Source organism: Triplophysa rosa, linkage group LG10 (genome assembly GCF_024868665.1).
Source record: "Triplophysa rosa linkage group LG10, Trosa_1v2, whole genome shotgun sequence".
Lineage (NCBI taxonomy): Eukaryota > Metazoa > Chordata > Actinopteri > Cypriniformes > Nemacheilidae > Triplophysa > Triplophysa rosa.
In genome coordinates this window covers 17,456,117-17,477,885 of record NC_079899.1, presented here as the reverse complement: position 1 = coordinate 17,477,885, position 21,769 = coordinate 17,456,117, and the positions used below count along the sequence as shown (strand labels likewise).

The 21,769-nt window shown below is 38.1% G+C and overlaps 1 protein-coding gene across 2 annotated transcripts; it reads left to right on the top strand.

Moving 5' to 3' along the window:
• Positions 1-282: 282 nt before the first annotated feature.
• Positions 283-20,323, top strand: ugp2b (UDP-glucose pyrophosphorylase 2b). 2 transcript variants are annotated; one of them, XM_057344107.1, is made up of 10 exons: positions 283-383; positions 5,497-5,624; positions 7,500-7,607; positions 13,804-13,989; positions 15,395-15,528; positions 17,098-17,395; positions 18,137-18,334; positions 19,042-19,284; positions 19,507-19,611; positions 19,736-20,323. In XM_057344107.1, exons 2-10 carry the CDS (start codon positions 5,532-5,534, stop codon positions 19,841-19,843), a joined length of 1,473 nt encoding a protein of 490 aa, XP_057200090.1. In that variant the 5' UTR covers positions 283-383; positions 5,497-5,531; the 3' UTR covers positions 19,844-20,323. The 2 variants fall into 2 exon arrangements, with proteins under 2 accessions (XP_057200090.1, XP_057200089.1); XM_057344106.1 differs by lacking the exon at positions 283-383 and adding an exon at positions 390-1,197.
• The last annotated feature ends 1,446 nt before the right edge of the window (positions 20,324-21,769 follow it).

Below are 21,769 nucleotides of genomic sequence, written 5' to 3'. Positions count from 1 at the left end.
TGGAAATTCAATCTCTTGCAGCAGTGCTCTTGCATTTGTTTGCTTAAATAAGCAAATTATTGATTTCTATTATTGTATTTTGCAGTTTAAATATAAATCCCTCCCAATCTCTAATCCATTATTTTAAAATAATGCTTAATGTAAATTACAACAATAAAGACAATAAAACAATATATCGTACGTAATTCTACAATCTAAGCAGTCTAATAATTCTTTACAAAACTGACTGTGATGCCAAGGCTGTTTCTTAATCTTTTATCAAAGCACTTCCGCAGTTTGCAGCGCTGTTGCTGAGAGAAGAAAGTTGGTTGGTCGGTGGAAAACGCGTCGCTTTTCCGGACCCACCTTCACCAGCGCGCCGCAAGCATCTTCCAACCTTCAGAGTATGACACTTCAATTTTACTTTCACAATCGCTTTACATGTATAATTCTCGAACGCCATACAATCGCTTTCATTGGTGTGCTCCTAAGCACGTCTCGGCTCGGATTTCAACAGCGACGTTTTTTCGATACAGCGAGAAAAACGTCACGCTTCTGCGTCAACGTGAAGGCGAAACGTTTGCAATGAATGACTCGTTCAGCCTGTCTGTATTGTAAATACGCGCACGGTCCATATCGCAGCCACCAACATTTTGTCCGACAGTGTAAGTTAGTATTTGCTAAAATGGAAAATGAACCACGCTACCTCGAGCCTAAAAAATAGAATGCAGAATATATACAGCAGAATAGTTTCGGGATCGAGGAAGTAGGACTCGACCACCATAGTATGACGTGTCGAGTAATGACGGACCGAAATGGGATGAGCTCTGTGTGAGTGAGCGAGCGAGGGAGGGAGAGACTTCAGTATTTGAAGTTACTTATGTTACACACCTTTTCTATTTGCGCGTGTAAAGGTCGACGGGAGAGTCTGTGTGTTACTCGGTACAGTGGGAGGAGAGAAAGAGATAGCGAGCGATGGTTCATTTAAAAGCCCTCTTGAACAGGATGACATAATCGATCAGCTGACCTTCTCACCATTTCCAGTTATTACTACTACCAATAAGCTTTACTTAGCGACGGGAGATTATATGTGCTACTATTACCTTCATGACCCGTCGATAAGAAAAAACACGGGATTACTATTGTTTTAACATTTGACGGCATTTACTAGACTGTAGTAGGACAGCGACTACAAGAAAATGTCGCTTTACGTGGAAGGTAAGATCATTCTTTTTGTAACTTACTTTAAATATTGTATGGACTAGTATAAATCAAAGCAAGTGGATGATATCTATTGATATATGTATTTTGATCTGGATCTTAGAGCTTCATGTTCAAGCTGTCAGTTAAATTCTGATGAGTGAGAGTTGAATGAAGCTCTTTTTCTATCAGAGATACTAATACGCCTCAGCAAAAACAAGCTTCTGTGGTACATTCAAAGAGTATATAATAAAGTCTGTAATAAATAATATAATAATAATAATAATAAAAGAGTCTGTAATAAAGTCCATTCATCATTAGAGCTCAGTTACTATATACTGGCAGAACTTCATATTTGTTATCTCAACTGTGACAGCTGTAAGTTTAGCATATCAGTATCATCAGTTTCATTGGTTCAATGAAGGTTCATTGATTGAGGTCCACTGGCTGTCTATGTCTGACGTGGTCTCAAATGTATATACACTATCTTATGTTTTCTTTGCTTTTAAAGAATATCCAAAACATCTACACATTAACCACAGTGGGAACTTTTGACTGTGTCGGCAGTAAATGGAGCATGTTCTGAATTGCAGCTGTTGATAAAACCATTCTGGGAATTTTTTATACATTGTAAAAGTGAAAATGTGCAGTTGTTTCCTTAACGACCTTTATATTTGACCTGATATGACCCTAAAGTAATTTAATTGATTCTTTCATATAAGAATAACTTTTTTAGGTTATTTAACAAACCACTTTCTTACCTTAAATACCTCAGTGGGAAAACTGTGATAAATTTGTGAATGTTTTTATAGGCCTGTGCAGATCAGATTTTTTAAAGATAAGCAAATTATTATCTGTTACTATGACAGAGCTCTCTGATGTTGATTGGGATTGGTCTTGACATTCTGTGATCTGATATCTTCATAATGATTACCACTAATCTGTGTAATCGACTGTTGTCATGGGCAACCAGTTTCTTACCTGTGGGGATTTCTTTCTCTTTTATGAATCTACAGTCTTTGTTTTGTTACAAAATACAACAATCTATTTAAGAAGCTATTCATAAAATTTATTTAAAGGTAAAAGTGCATCTGTTTTTTGTTTTATGTTTTCTACAGTTGGTAATTTACTTTATTGAATGAATTCTATTGAAGTGCATGTATCTGACACAAAATAATGATATTAATTGATATGATTTATATGATTAGAATAAAAATATGCCCTTATAAATGACCTTAAAACTCAAAATTGCCATTTAATGAAGAAGTTCATATCTGACTACCTTGTATAATGGGTTTACCTTTTTTAACCTAATTTTACCTTTAACCCCAGGTACCAGTATCAACTACATAAATGTAGATTTCATTTTACTAGAAGTGCACCGATTGACCGGCCAGAGATCGGAATCGGCCGGTTTTTCGTATGATCGGCCCGACCCGTGACCGGCCGGTCAGTCTCACGTCTCGCCGATTCCAAGCCGATCTTCTGTTGCCCGTGATGCTGGCAAGGACGTCACAGCCGTCAGTACACTCAAAGCCGCAAGTAAACATGTAAACGTGTGCGCGCACAGCCTGTCTTTAACGGCTCATTTATACTCGCATGTGGGTCCACCGGACCGCTAGTCTCTGCTGACTGACTCGCATCTTTCATATCCGCTGACTGCACGCGCGTGCACACGCATCATGTACTGTACAGACAAGAAGGTGCACTGTAGTTCATCTCTCGCTGCTCCGTCTACATGGGGTATGTATGCTAACAGTGATGCTAAACTCTGACACATGCTAAACTCATGTAGAAGTCGTTCACTCTGTGTAAAACAAATGTAAATTCCATTCAACCTGATTCCTTGTCTTACGTTAAAACTGTGGTAATTTCACCTAGGTGAAATGACATTCAACACGACTTCTACATGTTTTTAAAAATCCAAAATATAAAAAAATGAATAAATCAACCAATATATCAGATTGAGTTCTTTACTAACACAAAAAAATGCAAATACATATACTGTACATCTTTAGAGTAGAATTCACTCATAAGATTTTTTAACTTTTTTATTGAAGTTGCAGCAAAAATCAATCCACTACTTTTAATACTACAGACACAAGATAAAGACAATTTATTTTACATTTCAGAAAAAATGAAATAAAGCAATGTTAGTTTCATAAACGGAAACAGACGAGAATAAAGTTGAAGTATTTTATTGTTATCTTAGACTTTTGTGAGATGAGTACAAAAATGAAAAAGGTAAATTAAGTGACATGTTTAGTTATATCTTATTATTTGTACTTCTTTTCAGTCGCAGAGTTATTCAATTTAAGAGTTGTTTGGGAAAGAGAAGATTCTGTAATTTAATGCAGCTTGGGGAACTGCATTTAGGGAAATTGTAATGTTCAATCATTTATTCAATGAAAATAAAAAAATGTGTATTGAAGAAAAGTTCATATGGTTTTATATACAGTATACTGTCAATTATAGTTTGTGGATAGAAAATCGGAATCGACAAAAATCGGAATCGGCAGGTTTTACTTGTAATAAAATCGGAAATCGGAATCGGCAAAGAAAATTGCAATCAATGCATCTCTACATTTTACTAATATTAGCTCGGAGCCAATACTTCTCATTCCACTGTTTTGGCAGTATGTTAGATAATGAGTATCTCTCGTAATAACCGCTGCATAGTACAGATGAAATGTGGTCGAACAGGTCTTAAACCTTGCACAAAATAAAGTGGGACAGTCATGACGTATTTTTGTAGGCCAACCCAAAATTTGGCATCACACTGGTTCCCTCGACAAAATGCCGCTTGGTTTTTTTACATAGGGTGGATTATCACAAAATAAGCTTTGTGAACAACACACAAATGAACAAATTAACAATTGCTCTCTTTTAAAGATCTCTTTCAGACTTAAAAACATGTCAGTAACTACTCTGTCGCTGAATCTTCATCCACATGTTTTGGGGTTTAGGCCCATGTTGCATTATTTTTTGAGTTCAGAAAACAAACCCTGACAATATCTTGAGCTTTTGTTAACCATAGACCTTACTACAAGCATTTAAATTTAAACCAAAAACCCATTGATAAAACCCATTGACTATGGGACGAGAGAACCGTAAGTGGTATAATGTTCATTGTAGGGTTTTAACCTACAAAACTACGTTATGCCGCACATCTTTTAGTAAATAAATGTAAGCCTTATAGAATTGAATTTGGTTAAACCTCTTAATCCCATATGTTCTTTTAACAATGAAGGAGTGTGTTTGTTCTTAAAACAGGAAAATTTGAGTCATACCTTAACCATTTGAGTTCATGGGCAACTAAAGTTACACAAGCCTACCACTTTTCTTCTGTTTGTGAGTCTTAAAGGATAATACTTAAAAACAACAACTGCTTTGCAATTAAACATTGTATTGTATTGTATTGTATTATATTGTATTATTGCTCCTGTATGACATAACGCTTATTGCTCCCTGAACAGGTAAGTCACTTTGGATAAAAGCGTCTGCTAAATTACTAAATGTAAATGTAATGTAAACAACTTTGGGATTGGGAAGAGCTTGTGACAACTTTCTGAATAATGTGTCATAATGTTTACCAAATAAACTATTTGTATGCAAGTATTTATTTGGGCATTAATAAATTAGGCATTAATCTAAAGGATTACAACCTTTGTAGATTTCGCAGTTTCACAGCGAATTAACCCTGAACCCACTGGTTGATGATGTGTCTTTTATACTCGGCAAATGCTCTTGATAAGATATCTGTGCTTTCATGGCCCCTGGGATGGGACCATTCCTTTCATTGTGGGGCAGTAGTAAAGCAGTGGTATAATAACATCAATACCCGTTGTCAGTTCCTTTTCATGTTTATATCACTGTAATTTAGATACTGTATATCAGGACCGTTTACACCATAAATGACTTACTACAAGTCAAAAATTGACACATTTATTGTACTTATTCTTATTATCTCAAATTATGAAATTTGGGAAAATAAAGTTTATACTTTTAGCTTCATCAAAGCTATCCTTTGCCTAGATTTCTGCTCTGCATACGCTCAACCAAATGCATCCTGGGATGATTTCATCACTAATGAAGAAGTTCCCATTTATTCTGGTCACTTTGTGGCTTTTTTCTTAAACTGTTTGGTCCAATTTATCCACTTCACTGGTTAATAAAAGAAGTAAAATGTTAGTTTTGTAAGGAAACTTTTATTTAGGTGCTCAAGTTTTTGATCTGTATCTTTCTTTTATGAAAGATTAAGTTGAATTGTGAAGTTATTGTAAGAGTTAACATTATGATGTTTGTTTCTTATTGCAGGTCTGAGTAAGGAGTTACTGAGCGGCCACAGCGGAATGGCTCAGTTTCAGAAAGTGATGCGGCAGCAGCTGGAAACCTCAATGCATGCCGAGCTGGAACAACTCCTGAGTACAGCCAAAGACGCAGTGGTGAGAGAATGACCATATTCCACCTAGAACTACTCAGAACAAAGACACTTAATGGGATACTCCACCCAAAGATGAACATTTTCTCATCATTTACTCACCCTCAGATTGTTTCAAACCTGTATAAATTTCTTTGTTCTGATGAACACAGAGAAAGATATTTGGAAGATTGTCAGCAATTTTCTGTTCTGGGACATCATCCACTACCATAGTAGGAAAAAAATGTTTTTTTTTATTGAACACAAAATTTGATATCTAAAGAATTTAGAAAAACAAACAGTTCTGAGGCACCTTTGACTACCATTTAGTTTTTCCTACTATGGTAGTCAATGATGTTCCAGAACTGAAAATTACTAACATTCTTCCAAATATCTTTCTGTGTTTATCAGAACAAAGTAATTTATATAGGTATGAAATTACGTGACAGAATTTTAATTTTTAGGTGAACTATCCTTTTAAACCTAAATGGGCATTTAAAACATTCACTGAGCGATTAACTGGTTAGTTGTGTTCGGTTCAGGGTTCAGAGTTTTCATCATGTTTCAAGCTCACGAGAAAAATACATTACATTATAATGTCCACTGTTTTAATACATGTTGGAAAGAAGAGCTATCATTTATCTCCTGAGATGTATAATGCACCACCTCTCGATCTCTTTTCTCCCACCAACCACTTCATTCTAGACTCATGCAAAACTGGATTTTTTTGGTGTGGTTCTGGCCATAAAGGATGTTAACCACAGCAGAGCTCAGGAACAAATACATAAGCGAGAGAAATGAGAAAATCATTGTGAAAAAAGAATTGTGTGTTTGAGCGCTTGATCCTACTGCGCATTAGAAAAAGAAATAATGCTTGGGAACATCAAAAATCATTTTTTACAGACCTCCAGGACCGAAAGAATCAATAGCAGACTCCAGAAAAAAAAACTTTTTAATTAGGTTTTTAATTTTAATTAGGTTAATTTCACATGACTGTAGAAACACTAGTAACTGTAACATCTCACAACCGGTGAATTGAGGTCTGACAGTGATTATCAAACCTTCAAAAGCATTTTACTTTGTGGCATGGTGGTAGCATGGCATGATAAAAACACTTTTAGGGGCGATTCACGTTTCGTGTCTAAAACTGTGCGGAAAACGCGAGCCGCGCCGCTTTCTCTAGTCAAATGACCCGTGGTGCACTCGGGCACTATGAAAAGTTAAACTATTTCCATATCGATGTGGCACGCGGCAGGCAATGCGCAAATAGGGAGCGACACGGTCGCGACACGCATACGGTGCAGCGGACATTTTTAAGGCCTGCCGCGTGTCTACATTTTAAATAACGAACTTGCTCGCGCAAAAGACGCTAAATGTGAATTGCCCCTAATGCTGGGTTCACACCAAACGTGTACAATCGCGTTCCACGCTCTTTATTACATGCTGGAAAAGTTTGTTATTTTCTGATATATATTTAACCTTCGCGGAAGACGAGTTCGCGTCTATACGCGTCTTTGCATTGACTTTGTATGTAATTTACTCACGCAAAATGCTTAATTCGCTTTTGGTGTCAACCCAGAGTTAGGGGTCGATCAGACAATCACCAAAACAGACACACCCCTACCCCCATCTTTCGCTTTTGTCATTGCTCGGCTCGGCTAATGTCCGTCCTGTGCACTGTGCACCTTACTGCTGATTGGCTACAAGGTTGTTTTGGTACTCGGCCCGACTTTGTCTAAACAAGCGTAATTCGGAAATCGGACACCCCGCCTTTAATGCATAATCTCCGTACAGATCAGCAGGTCGACTTTAAAGTGAACGTTTATTCCTCTAAAAAAGCAAAAGTGATGACATAATTAGTACGATTAACTCTTTCATTTTTGCCTTCTGTCCACTAAAGGTATCTAAGAAGGACTTTGAGGGCTTTAGGAAGATATTCCACCGATTTCTACAAGTGAAGGGACCTTCAGTGGAGTGGCCGAAAATCAACAGGCCTCCAGAGGACTCGGTAAGATGAACAGAGATACACAAACCTGTTTCTTGCACTCACTGACTTTATTAATTATCATAGTTGAAATTATTGTAACCATAGACCAATAAACTGAATGACCAGGAAGTCAAGTCTAATTTCTCTGTACATGATTTAAAGTGAGCCATTAAAGCAGGGAGACAGATGGGGTGGGTTTCCTCTCGTGTCTTATGTGTGGGCATTAATATCACCTCAGGCTCTGGGAATAGGCCAGCTGTGATTAGAAGCCGCCCACATTTCTGCATGAATTCATTTTTTTAATTAGTACTGTATTAAGTGTGTTATTTAAGCTTGCTGGGAGGTAAAACAGGATTCTCGAAACTGTGGGTATAGGGACATTCAAAGTGGGTTATTAGCCTCAACTGAGGTATTGTGTGTTAGAGAAAGAGAGATTACGAGCAAAGCTTATTTTGATATTGATTTGTGTCTGCAGGCACGGAAGAGAAACCATAAACAGAAAATTCTTTCTTAATTTGATTTTGCTCTGTTTGTGTGAGTGTGTGTGCGCGCGGGTGGGTGTGTGTGTGTGTGTAAAGGTCTTAAATAAAGAATACAATGTTGGTTCGCCTTCCTCACACACAACTCCAGCTTCATGAGGAACCACATGCGGGAAGTACTAGGGAATATTTTTATTTATGAAGCCCATAGTTAAGAATTATCACACATGCAATCAATAGTGCTCTCTTTCAAGCACCGTGTCCACACCAGACATGATGCAAATTTAAAAAATGAACCATTTCTAACATAAAATCCAGTGTACAGTAGCTTCTTGGGTATCGCCGTCATGGCTGGTGTTGACCAAATTTCAAATAACATGTAAAATATACCTTTTCTAATGTGTTGCGATGTCATAACGCATTTGATGTTGACACATTGTGAGATGCTTGTAGTTTGCACTTCTACTTGACTTTAACTGAAATCTTCATGAGCTACGGTATGACACAGCAGCCTCTGAGCAATTTAATAAATACAAAACTGTATAAAGAAGATATAGGTAGAAACATACAAAATACGTTAGAGAAACATTGTGTATTTAATATCTTCAGCATGTCTCCTGTTGGATACTCTTACTTTCTCTCCCCCTCTCTTTTTCTCTCTCTCTACCTGTGGCTGCAAACGTTTGACAAATTGCTGTATTGACCCTCACTGACGGAGAGCTCAGCGGTGTGGAGATGTTTCTGTTTGATGTGTGATTTTAAGTGTCAAGCTTTAGCGGGAGGCATTTGGTCCATGCAGTCTATGCCGGATGATCATATTACCAACACAAGATTATTGGCTGTATGACTTCAGCAGTTCTTGTTTTGGTGCTCACGCAAGTCTGCATCACAAGAGCTTTATTCAGACTTAAAAGTTTACATTGGTAGCCGTTTGTGTGTCTACAGTGTGCCTTTTGCACAATCAAAATGCTGTTTACACAAGGTGATGCCTTCTGTTATCAAACTTTTGTTATCGAAGTGTAACTCCGTAAATACAGTGATTGTCATAATGACACAGCATAAAGATTTGGTTAGGGTTGGAGGAATCACAGAAGAATGTAAGGATGTCTCTTGAGTCATACGTGTACATTTAGGCAGATGATATTTGCTCTCTGTGTCAGCCACATTGTGTTTCCCTTAAAGTCTTTTAATATCTAATTTTTTTTAGGGTGAGCGGATGGAAAATAACATCACACTGATATAAAAATGATGATGGTGTCTTTACTAGTATTACTGTGAAACATACAAATAAACTACATTTTGTGTGATTTATTTGTGTCATTTCCAAATTTTAGACAGTGACCCCTATCCATACAAAATAAAAGTCAGTCATGATTCCAGAATAATCTGGTGTTAGCAAATCATTAGCAAACTGGTCCATTTTAAGATAAGTAGTTGATTGATTTGACGGTGAGTTGTATGTTCGTGTGTGATGTCACTGTGAAGCTTTTACTCAGAACTTTTACCCTGCTTATGTCAAGATCATCATGACTGCATTTTTCAATGTCTCCCTCTCCCACCCAAGCCCTTTTTAACAACTCTACATTTAATGTGTTTGTATGAAATAGTTTACATTTGGGGTGTTATCTGTTTAAACGGGAAACATCCTTGTCCTATAGTTTGCATGTAAACTGCATGACCAAAGGTGTGACCATTTTGAGTAGAATAGGATTACCTTTGTTAATAAGGATTTGGTTAGTTCGATTGACAGCATGATGCAGTTGTTTCCCTCAGCCCCGGTGGGCCACTGCACTGCATGAGCAGACCGGGGGAACCGGAACGCGAGGGGGTGTGTGGTGCACTGCTCTTGGAGAAAATGTCCAGGGTCACTTTTTAGTCCTGCCCTCACACATAGACAGTACACAGTAGCATTTGCTGCTTCCACGTGCAGTATGAATGTTCTAACCTGTTCTAACAATACGTTTCCTTTTCTATGATTTCTGAGAAAAAGCAGGTGCTGATAATGCGCTGGTTACACGTGCAGTGAACAACAGGTCTATCCTCTCCTCCATTGCTCATCTAACATACCTCTGAACATGACGTACAAGGAACTAGCCAATCAGAGAGCTTGTTACATCTCTCTCGCCATAGCTAATTTGCATTGTTTAACCTCGTTTTACCAATGCAAGGACCCAAAGTGTCAGGGAAATACTAAATGGAGAGGCTAAAAGGAAAAGCTAAATGACTAAGCTAATCGAATAGCAAATCGGAAAAGGAAAGGCAGCGTGGAAATGGAAATGCAATTGGTAAAAGAAATTGCCTTTTAAATGACTGATTAAAGTAGTTTAATTTCAAATACATTTTGAAATTCCACTATTTATTTAGGAATTCATTAATGCACTTTAAAACGATGTACTTATTGAGTGTTTTATGTTGGTTTTTTTAATTGCCTTTTTAATTTGAAGTTTTTATTGATGGATTAATATTTAATTTATTAATTATTTTTATAATCACGCTTTTTATTGCCCATTAAAACTTTAAATAATGAATGACTTTATCAATTTGCCTATTTATATTTGGATAAATAAATGAAGTTGTAAACAAATGTATTAATGCCTATTTTTATTGTAGAATTGCTTATTAAACTATGAAATGCTTTATTACTTTACACGTGACTCTTCCGGTCCTCCATACTATGGTAGTCAATAGGGTCCAAGAACTGTTTGATTATAAGCATTCTTCCAAATATCTTTCTCTGTGTTCATCAGAACAAAGAAATTTTTACAGGTTTGAAACAACTCGAACGTAAGTAAATGATGACAGAATTTTCATTTTTGAAAAATGATAGTTTCACTATCACTTTAACATTACGTCAAGCTACAGTAGATGTAGTACACCACATGGATAAAACTATGTGGACAACTCCTTCTGAATAACTGGTTTGGCTAGGCTTTGTAATTCCATTAAAGTACTTTTTAATGCCATTGTAATTCCATCTAGCATTCAATTATGTTCCAGAGAATTGTGTGCTTCCAACTTTGTAACACTTTGGGGAGGCTCTTTCCTGGACTCGAATCCCCTGTCATGTTCCAACATCTAGTGGAGGGTAGAAGGGAGGACCAGCCCTTCATTTCTTTTGAAATGTTAAAGGGATAGTTCACCCAAAAATGAAAATTCTGTCGTCATTTACTTACCCTCAGGTTGTTTCAAACTTTTTAAATTCCTTTGTTCTGTTAAACAAGAAAGATATTTGTAAGATTGTTAGCAATTTTCAGTTCTGTGACATCATCCACTACCAAAAAAAATATTTTTTGTTCTGTTGAACACAAATTGAGATATTTTGAAGAATTTAGAAAAACAAACAGTTTAGGGCACCTACCATTTAATTGTTTCTACTACGGCAGTCAATGGTGTCACAGAATTGAAAATTGATAACATTCTTCCAAATATCTTTCTCTGTGTTCATTAGAACAAAGTTATTTAAACAGGTATGAAATGATATGAGGCTGAGTAAATGATGACAGAATTTTCATTTTGGGGTGAACTATTACTTTAAAGCACATCAAGCGTAGCGTTAGTTCTGGCAGTTCACGTGAGTCTAGCTTGCATCAGCTGATCACATCATGTGCAGCTAATCAACGTTAACCATTAGTCATACAACACATGGACTCCGTCCTATTTAAGTTACAGTTCTTCACTCCTTATCAGCTGCTTAATCGTGCTGCACTCAAAACCCACCTCCATCCCCATCTCCTCAATTTCTGCCTGTATCTGTCGGATCATTTAATTTAATCCTGTTTTGCATCATGAACTGTTCTGGTTCCCCAGTTGGGGGGGACATGTATTGCTGCGCTCCCGCTATGTCCATGCAAGGCTGCATGGACGGGCGGAGAGTTTGCCCAGAACAGTTTCATTCCGCCAACCTTAAATATATGCTATTTTAAAATATTTGACGACAATGGTCCTGATAGAATCATAGGTGTGGCGTTCAGGCGAGGCCTACAGCACATGCATTTCACTGTATATTGTGTTTGTAAGAAGCAAATTTGTAACAAGTTTATCTTCATAGTTTGAATAATTCAAGTGTACGTCGTCAATTCTGTCTCATTATTCAAGAATACTTTACCGTAATCAGGACAAAGTAAGCTTTACAGATTTGGAACAACTTGAGAATTTTCATTTTTGGATAAACTGTTCCTTTAAATCATGTCATTTTGTTTCCTGCTTCTACTGTCAAAGACAATTGATATCAACATAAGAGACTTAGATGTTTTACCTTACAGACTGAAAACATTTAGACACCGTTAGAACTCTCTCTGATGTGAGTAAAATAATATTTTTATTATCGCGCTATTATCTTCTGAGGCAGGGCAGAGGTGTCAGTAATTAATACAACCATAATACATATTCAATGCTTTGTTCAGTGGCTAGGAATTGTTTTTGTACAATAAGCATAATTTTATACCATTTATTTGATTAGAGAGAACATTTGTCCTAACACATAACTTTCTGCCTAAATTGAACCTCTTCAAGTTCAATTATTTTGAGCTCTCTCTCGCTCTGTTCAAACCGCCAAATATTTTTGTTCAGATTTGGCATCAACGTACAGTCACATTCATCACTGTGGTTGTTGAATAATTGTTGCTGGATTCTATTAGGGACGTGTATTTGTGAGCCATATGAACACGTGGAAAGCCATGTGTCAGGCCTGTTTTTAAGACTGCTTTCTGGACGAACTCATTTACTTTTTTTGCTCTAATATTTAGCAGAGCTAAAAACAATAGAATCGTGTTGGTTTTTGACAGCTTAATAAAGATATATTATACAGTATATATATATATTTTTTTTATAAAGATGGGGGTGTTTTTGGAGAACTTTCTTGTTATAAACCTTAAGCAGCCCTGAGATTTCAGCCTGTGAAATCGTAGTGTTTGATCATGGTTAAAGAGACTGATGGTTGAATTTTTTCGATCCTTATTTTTATCCACCTCTCGCTTTTTTTACATGCAGACACGATTTTCTTCTCTCTTGCTCTCTCTTCATCGTTTTTTTTGTCCCTGAAAAACAGGATGACCTTGGTTACATCACCTTCTCTCGTCTACATCCATATTTGTGTTTAAGTAATGGAAATAGTGAAGGGGAACACTTGCAATGTTGCCAAAATGTAAAATAAAATACAACAATTAACCTGCATAAATATAATCAATATATATCATAGATATTTAGGCTCCATCTCTGGTACTGCTCCCAAATTTGTTTTTGTGTATGTGTTGGTGACTCACTAGTATGTCTCATGGCCTCAGGGAAACAGACATCTTAACTAACCATTTCAATTTCTCTTTTCTTTTAAAAACACATTCATCATCTCTCCTCTAGACATTCTCTGTCTCTGATCCAACAGTCTGACTGTTTATTATGGTACTAATAAGTTAAATGTGTCTTTGTTTTTGCCCTTATGTGAAACATGGTGTGTTGCTTTCATAAGTGTTGTGATGGTTTGGTGTGTATGTAAGTTGAGTCACTGGTGATATATCTGACCTCAACAGCCTGTCCTCTCATTCACATCTTCTGCAGAACAAAAATCCCATGAGACAAACACACAAACAGCAAATGCATCTGGAGGACATTTGGATATTTGAGAAATTTCAGTGTTTTCAATGAAAGTCATTCTTAAACTTCAGCTTGTATAACATACATCTGGTTGGTGGTGAAATGTAAGTTAACCATTGTGACGGTTGTTTGTCTTTTTTCTGTTTCAGATTCAGCCATATGATAAGATCAAGTCGAGGGGTCTCCCGGACAACATAGCAGACAGTCTGAATAAGCTGGTGGTGGTGAAACTCAATGGAGGTCTGGGAACCAGCATGGGCTGCAAGGGGCCCAAGAGCCTCATTAGTGTTCGTAACGAAAACACTTTCCTGGATCTGACCGTCCTGCAGATCGAGGTTTGTCTCATGACACTTGAAGCCTGCATTGCTATAGACATTATAGTTTAAAGCTGAGAGGAGTCATCTATTTGGTATTAAGCTATCATGATGTGCATATTTATAATTAAACTAACTAGTTTAAGATGAAAACTTTCTATAATTTCTAGTTACTTAAAAAAGGCGCTTCTCTCAGATTCAAACCCAAAGAAAATATAAATCCCTCTAGCTGTGGAAAACTCAGCAGCTGTTTGAAAGATCTGCAGTGTGAGTGGACCTCCACCCATAAATCACAAACATATGTTCCTCTGTCCCTCTCTCGCCTGGCTCTCTCTATCCTCCGCAGCCACATTCCAGACTCTGTGCTAGTTATTTCACTCAATGCCATCAATTGAGGGTTCATCAGGTTGTGATTGTGAAAGAACCAGTGGTGAAACTGAAACAGAGAGGGTTGTGTTCTGAGCAAGAAGGAAAAGGTAGGGGCCCCAAACTGAGCCCTGTGGGACCTCCCTGCTGAAGAACACTCAGCTCAGTGTCTCTTCAGAACAGAGCGTTTACCTGACTCGTGTCGACTGATATCCCCCTCTCTGAATAAAGCCTATTAGTAGATGTAAATGGGCAATCTGTCTTTCTCCCTCAGATAAACCGGCTGTAGTTTCTAAAGCCTGTGGCATACTTCTTTTTTTTACATGCACGCGAGCGTACGCGTACAGCCGAACGCACAGCCTTGCAAAGTATACTGCTTTTGACTCATACGCGTACACACGGGTTTTGGCGCATGCGTATTATGACATATTGCAACACCTCTCCGGGCCTACAGGGGTCAGGTTTTCTTTTACTACCTTGAATCGATGCTCCCAGGACACGGTTGCCACCTGGTGGTTACTGCAAGAAAGTGAAGTGAAGTTTGTCTATGTGTCTATTTTGTCTAAGTGAAGTTAAGTGGGCAGCTATCACTGCAGCGCCCGGGGAGCTAGTAGGGGTAAGGTACCTTGCTCAAGGGCACCTCAGTTGTTACCCGCCGGCCCTGAGGATCGAACCGGCAACCTTCTGGTCACGAGTCCGACTCTCTAACCTAACTAAATTAGGCCACGACTGCCCACTATTAGGCCGCGACTGCCCACTGAAGAAAGGGAATGCGCATGCGCTACCTGAGGTAACAAATTCCGGTGGTGCGTGCGTACTATTCTGATGACGAAACTGGGACGCTGTTCCTCGCATACGCGTAAAAAGGGAACTATACTTCAGGCTTAAGCGTGGTAGGCCCTCAGCAAGCCCCAGGCTGGTGAGCATCAATTGGCTGGGATTTATGAGCATAATTTCCCTGCAGGAAACTGACCTAAAATCTGTCAAAACATCTGACAGTTTCTATAAGAATGATGGTGCTGGTTCTGTTTCTTATCTATTGTCCTTTGTTTTTTTTCAGCACTTGAATAAAACCTACAATGCTGATGTTCCGCTGGTGCTCATGAACTCTTTCAACACGGATGAAGATACCAAGAAGATCCTACAGAAATACACACATCACAGGGTCAAGATACACACTTTCAACCAGAGCAGGTATTAACACCAGTGTTTGGAGTAATGCGTTACAAAAGTAATGCATTACAGTAACGTATTACTTTTTGCTGTAACGCAGTAGTGTAAGGCATTACTAATCAATTTTCAGTAATATTTTACTCGGTACATGTTCAGTAATGCTTGCGTTACAACAAACGTTTCGCCCGAGAGACATTAACAAATCAAAAATCCCACGAGTAAGTTCTATTTCCTGTTCGTGAATAGACGCGTGTGGTGTCATTCATCTCCCTCTGGCTGGTGGAACTATTTTGTATTGTAACGCGGCATGATTTCAGTCTCTGAGCTAAAGGTCCGAGGCTATTGGCCCCGCCCGGCAGTGTTTCAAATACATCCATTTGAAATACAAATTACTATTATTTTGTAATAGTATTTTGTATTTAAATGCATTTAATCTAGTATTTTTTGTATTTATTTGTGTATAGCCTTGTTAATTCAAGAAATCAGCAGTCTAAAGAGGTTGATTGGCAAAAAGTATTTTGTATTTTGAAAATACAAAAATTCAAAGACTTATTTTAGAATGTTAAGTTCTACTTCTGTAGTTATTTTGGTGAAAGTAACTCAAAAGTAATACAGGAGTCGTGTAACGTATTAAAATTCTGAGACAGTAATATTGTAAGGTAAATGATTACTTTTAAATAACAGTAACAAGTAATCTGTAATGTATTACAGTTTGGAAGTAACTTGCACAACACTGATTAATGCACACATTTCTGCAATGCCAACCATATAGTTTATGACATAGCATTGGCGCACACTTCTAAGCTTCTTAAAGGATGTTAACAGAGACACTCTGCAGTAAATTTCTTCTACATTATAATGTCAGCACAGTGAGCACACACTAACATTCTGTAAAAACAGTTAAAGATTCATGAAGTTTCTAAGCAAATAATGGGGATGCGTTAATATTTGATGAGCCTTCAGAGCTGAAATGTATCTCAAAGCTAACAGCTGATTCACATGGGACACTGTTACATGTGTTATTCGGAATATTGTGCTAAAACGGTTCAGAAACTGAAGCTCGTTGAAGAAACAGTGTGATTAAAGGATGAAGGCTACCTACAACATCAGATGTAGCATCCCTCGCCACCCCCTCATCTCTCTGGCTTCATTTGACCTGAATAAGTTTGTAATGCAGGAATAAAATTTAAGAGCCCCTTTGAAAGCACATTTAGATATCATAAACGGTGTCGTTTTTTTATTTAGAAACAGATGCAGAATATTTCGAAGGCTTGAAGACTTTTCTTTATGTAGGAGAAAACATTGGAAGGGATTGTTTATGCAAAAATGAAAATTCTCACCCTCATGTCATTCCAGACCTGTATGAGTTTCTTTCTTTCGCAGAACACAAAGAAGATATTTTGAAAAATGTTGGTAACCAAACAACATGGGGCCCCCATTGACATCCATTGTATGGACATTAAACCACTGAGACATTTCTCCAAAAATATCTTCTTTTTTTGTACAACAGAAGAAAGAGTCATATACAGGTTACATGACATAAGCGTGGATAAATGACAGAATTTTTCTTTTGTTTAACTTTTTCTCCAGGTATCCACGTATTAATAAGGAATCCTTGTTGCCGGTTGCTAAGGACATGGGAATGACTGGAGAGAATGCGGATGTGTGGTATCCTCCCGGTCACGGCGATATTTACGCCAGCTTTTATAACTCCGGTCTGCTTGAGCAGCTCATCGCTGAAGGGAAGGAGTACATTTTCGTCTCTAACATCGATAACCTGGGCGCCACCGTAGACCTGTATATACTGAACCACCTGGTGAGCCAGCCGAACGGCAAACGGTGCGAGTTTATCATGGAGGTCACGGACAAAACCAGAGCTGATGTCAAGGTGAGGACATGATGCTTGTGTGTGATGTCGTACAGTAAACACAAACGACAGTGTTTCTATTTAGCTTTAGATTACATCTGTTACGCTGTATTTATTACATGGAGAGCTCATCTGAGTTTAAAGTTACACACGCTAATCTCAAAAACTCACCATTTATTCATTTCACACCTGGTTTAGACATCCGTGTCAGGTGATAAAATAACAGGTGGTCAGCTGAGACAGGCTGGGCTGGATTCTCAAATGAGAAGAGTAATGGTAGCTGAAACACTTCTCAAAGACGTTGATCTATGAATGATTTACCCATATTAAAATGGGACAAGAGATGGTCTAGATAAGCTTTTAGCATAGCGATTGGTTGTTAGGCGAGTAGGCAGTCCTTTACTTTGGCCCTGAACAATCAGGGTGTACACTACAAATGCAATGTGGCACTCTAAATGTAGATTAAGTAAATGGTTTACTCATTGACACTATTTATTACTTTTCGCTATTGACTCTTGATAAAGAGAGAGTTCACCCAAATATAAAAACTGCTGACATCGTTTTTTACTCTCGTGTCATTTTAAAACTTCTGTAGAACGCAATGTGTGAGAAATGTCTCAGTGGTTTTGTGTCCATATAATGGAAGTCAATGGGGACCATTGTTGTTTGGTTGCCAGCTCAATTACTGGCCATTCACTTAGCAGTGCTCGAGAGTATTTCCGTATCTAAACAAATTAGGCTTTATTTCTGTTTGTTCTCTAGGGAGGTACACTTATTCAGTATGATGGTAAGCTTCGGTTACTGGAGATCGCCCAGGTGCCAAAAGCTCACGTAGATGAATTCAAATCCGTTACCAAGTTTAAAATCTTCAACACCAACAACCTGTGGATATCACTGTCTGCCATAAAGAGACTTCAGGAACAGAACGACATGGACATGGAGATCATAGTCAACCCTAAGGTAATACAACTGTGAAGGTTTGATTCAAGTTTTCATCTCATAGTCGAAGGCTATTGTCGTGTCGGTGAAGATTTAGAAAACAAAACTGTTAGTTTTCCTTTTAGGGAACTATTTCTATAATATAGCTGTGCACCAGAGAATCTTTCTCTCTCTCTCATTCCACCACCCATTGTCTCTTGGGCTCCCTTGCTCTTTTTATGTCTCTCTCCTTTATGAAGCCCCAGGTGAGAAAGAAAGAGAGACAACCTGACCTTGATTCATTTATCAAACCTCGTGGGACCCAGTAAAACTGTACTACAGTCTCCTTTCGGAGTTCACTTCTGAATTAAACCCACTTACAAAACCCTTTACTCAAGCATTTCACAAAGCACATGCTTTGCAGAAGAGAATCTGTGGGCGTATGTCAAAAGACCACATTTTCAGAGTGTGGTCAGAGTAAGAAACTGAACTATACAAAAGGAACTCATGAAATTTGGGGAAGATTGTTTCGGGTTGGGTTCTTTGTTCACATCTGATACCACAGGAGACTACAAACATGAAACCATAAGGTAACCATGAAAAGAGATGTTTGACAATAGCTTGTGGTGATCCTGATAGAAAAGAGTGGTACGCAGCTTTGAAAAAATATATTACATGTAGTTTCTCATTACTATGAAAACAACACGCATGTATTATACTTTAACAAACAATCATTGTTGTTCTCTCAGACCTTAGATGGGGGGTTGAATGTAATTCAGCTGGAGACTGCAGTGGGGGCTGCCATCAAGTGCTTTGATAACGCCCTGGGCATTAATGTACCCCGCAGCCGCTTTCTGCCCGTCAAAACCACCTCTGACCTCCTATTGGTCATGTCCAACCTGTACAGCCTGGATGCAGGGTCACTGACCATGAGCGAGAAGCGTGAATTTCCCACCACTCCTCACGTCAAACTGGGCAGCTCTTTCACTAAGGTACAGTGCATAAGAAAAATTCTGTCAAACACATGCAAAACCCTATGTACACATGGGCACATGACTACACGCTGAATGTAAACAGGTCCTAAAAAAACTTCCTAAAATAAGAGGCCCTAAAACATCCTCTTATGTCCCACAGAAGTTTATAACAACATTTGAGTGAGTAAATACTTCATTTTCATTTTTGGGGTGAAGTATCAAAATTCATGTGTCTTTCAGGTTCAAGAATATCTCACACGCTTCGAGAGCATTCCAGACATGCTGGAGCTGGATCACTTGACTGTGTCTGGAGACGTGACCTTCGGAAAGCAGGTCTCTCTGAAGGTACGAGTACAAAACCTTCTGGAAAAATTGTTAAACATATTCCTCAGATCAGATCGTTGATTGACAAAATTATAAATAAGATGAAGATTTAGCAGTCAGCTCTAAAATGTAATTTCTGCGCCAGGGAACTGTTATCATCATAGCTAACCACGGAGACAGAATCGACATTCCAGCTGGCTCCATGTTGGAAAACAAAATAGTGTCCGGAAATCTTCGGATCTTGGACCATTGACGCCTTGCTGCCATATGGGCCTGGATGCCAATTCACATGAACCACTGCCTCTCTCAGAGCATCCATCAGTGGAGCTGATCACATTCAGACAACTTCCATCATTTCAGAGATTTATTTTTGTAGTCGTCTGGGTTTATTGTGTCTGTGTATTTTACATTTTAGTGTTTCTGTCGTGTAGTGTCCCAGAGTTTTTCTGTATAAAATATTTCTTTTTATGTACGCATTAGCTGAACATTAGCACAAATTTACATCATGTTTTAGGGTTTTCTTACTCTAAGAATGCAGTATTTCTCTTATTGTAACCGTTATCATGAATGGTCCCTTCGGGGTCAACGTCCTCTATAAAAATGTGAAGGAAAGGGGGGTGAAGCAATAAGCGCACTGCGACAGTGAGGCCGAAGGTTCCCTCTTTGTGTTCTAGAGCCTGTTCTAGATCCTACGAGTTCTGTGGAACTAAATAAAGTGCAATATGGAACAACATGGCAGCAGTTCATATGGCCTTTCTGCTTAATCTGATTTCCCAGACGTTCCTGGGAATTAAACCCACCTGCTTGTTATCTAAATAGAGAGCAGGAATAGAGTGTGTGTTTGAGGAGGAAAGAGTGCCCACTGCTACGGTCGTGAGAATTGTACACAATGTCTCCCAGACTCCCTGGAGGCAGCAGGTTATAGTGTTCCACTGGTATGGTAATGTAAAAGCAGTCAAGCATTAAACTCCCTGAGTTGATAACTTGCAATATACACACACTGGTTGATTTAGGATTGTTTCTGAGATATTACAAAGCAGGTGGATGTTTAACGAGCCAAGTACTGCAATGTAATGACCTTGCACTGTAAGTACACAAAATAGGAAATGGTTCTTTCTCTTTCAGCTGCTTTTCAGAGCCTGAGTTTTATCACAAAGGTGTTATCAACCAAATGGACTAAAAACAACTTATAATTTGCAGAGAAATTAATATTAGTTTATCACCATTTATTTACGACCCGTTGCACTGATGCAATAAAGCAATCCCTTTAGACTATGACTGAGGTATTTCAGTTTAGAAAGCCTTATAAACCTTATTGGAGTCCTTTTAAGGTCAAATCAAAGGGTAGTGATTACTGCAAATGACTTGCCCATACTCACATTTTGATTATTTGAGGGACTCCTGTATTTAGATAGATGGTTAGCCTGTATGAACGAGGGATATGTGCTCAGGAGCTCAAGACTGGAACAACCTAAAGATGACAGCAAGCATTGATAGGGACAGAAAAACATCCCCTGTGGGATGCTAATGTATGTCAGAGCGGCTGTAATATTTGCATTTAGGTCAGTCAGAGAATACCGTTTTCATTCAGGGTGTGTGGGAAGGTGTAATGGTAAATATTACATAATCTATAGCAAGATTTAAAAGGTTTATTGCTTTTGACTGTTATGTAGCAGGTTTTTTTATGTGGGTTTGTTTTCACATCTGCTGTTGAAACGCACTGGCGCTGGATCTCAGAGGACGTCACGTGACTGGATTTTGGCCGATTGCATGATTCTACTGATGCTGAGGTGACTTATGTAAGAACAGACCTACCAGAACACAAAACCTACGAAAAAATGCTTTTTTAGACATTTTAACGTTGCTTTGGTAATTCACATTTATTAACTATTTTCAAGGTAACTTTAATAATGCCAGAAAATTCCAGAGTTCACGTACTGACAAACAGATTGCAGTAATTGTCCAAAACTACCACTAACTAAAATACATTAAATAGAATATATTGCAAAATCAAATATGAAGAGTTAATTTGCAAAAACAGATAACGTGCATTCCAATTAATATAAATCCGTTGGGTTTAAAAAACACCGCTAACAAACACACAAAAAACACCATAGCATAAAAAATCACGATTTATTTAAAACGGAGTACGGTATACCGTTTTTTATAAACTCTTATT

Bases quoted from the DNA above. Each gene is read 5' to 3' on its own strand.
- ugp2b (XM_057344106.1), top strand. The intron at 7,608-13,803 runs GTAAGATGAACA...TTTCTGTTTCAG, and splicing joins ACAGGCCTCCAGAGGACTCG to ATTCAGCCATATGATAAGAT. The intron at 19,612-19,735 runs GTACGAGTACAA...TTTCTGCGCCAG, and splicing joins GAAAGCAGGTCTCTCTGAAG to GGAACTGTTATCATCATAGC.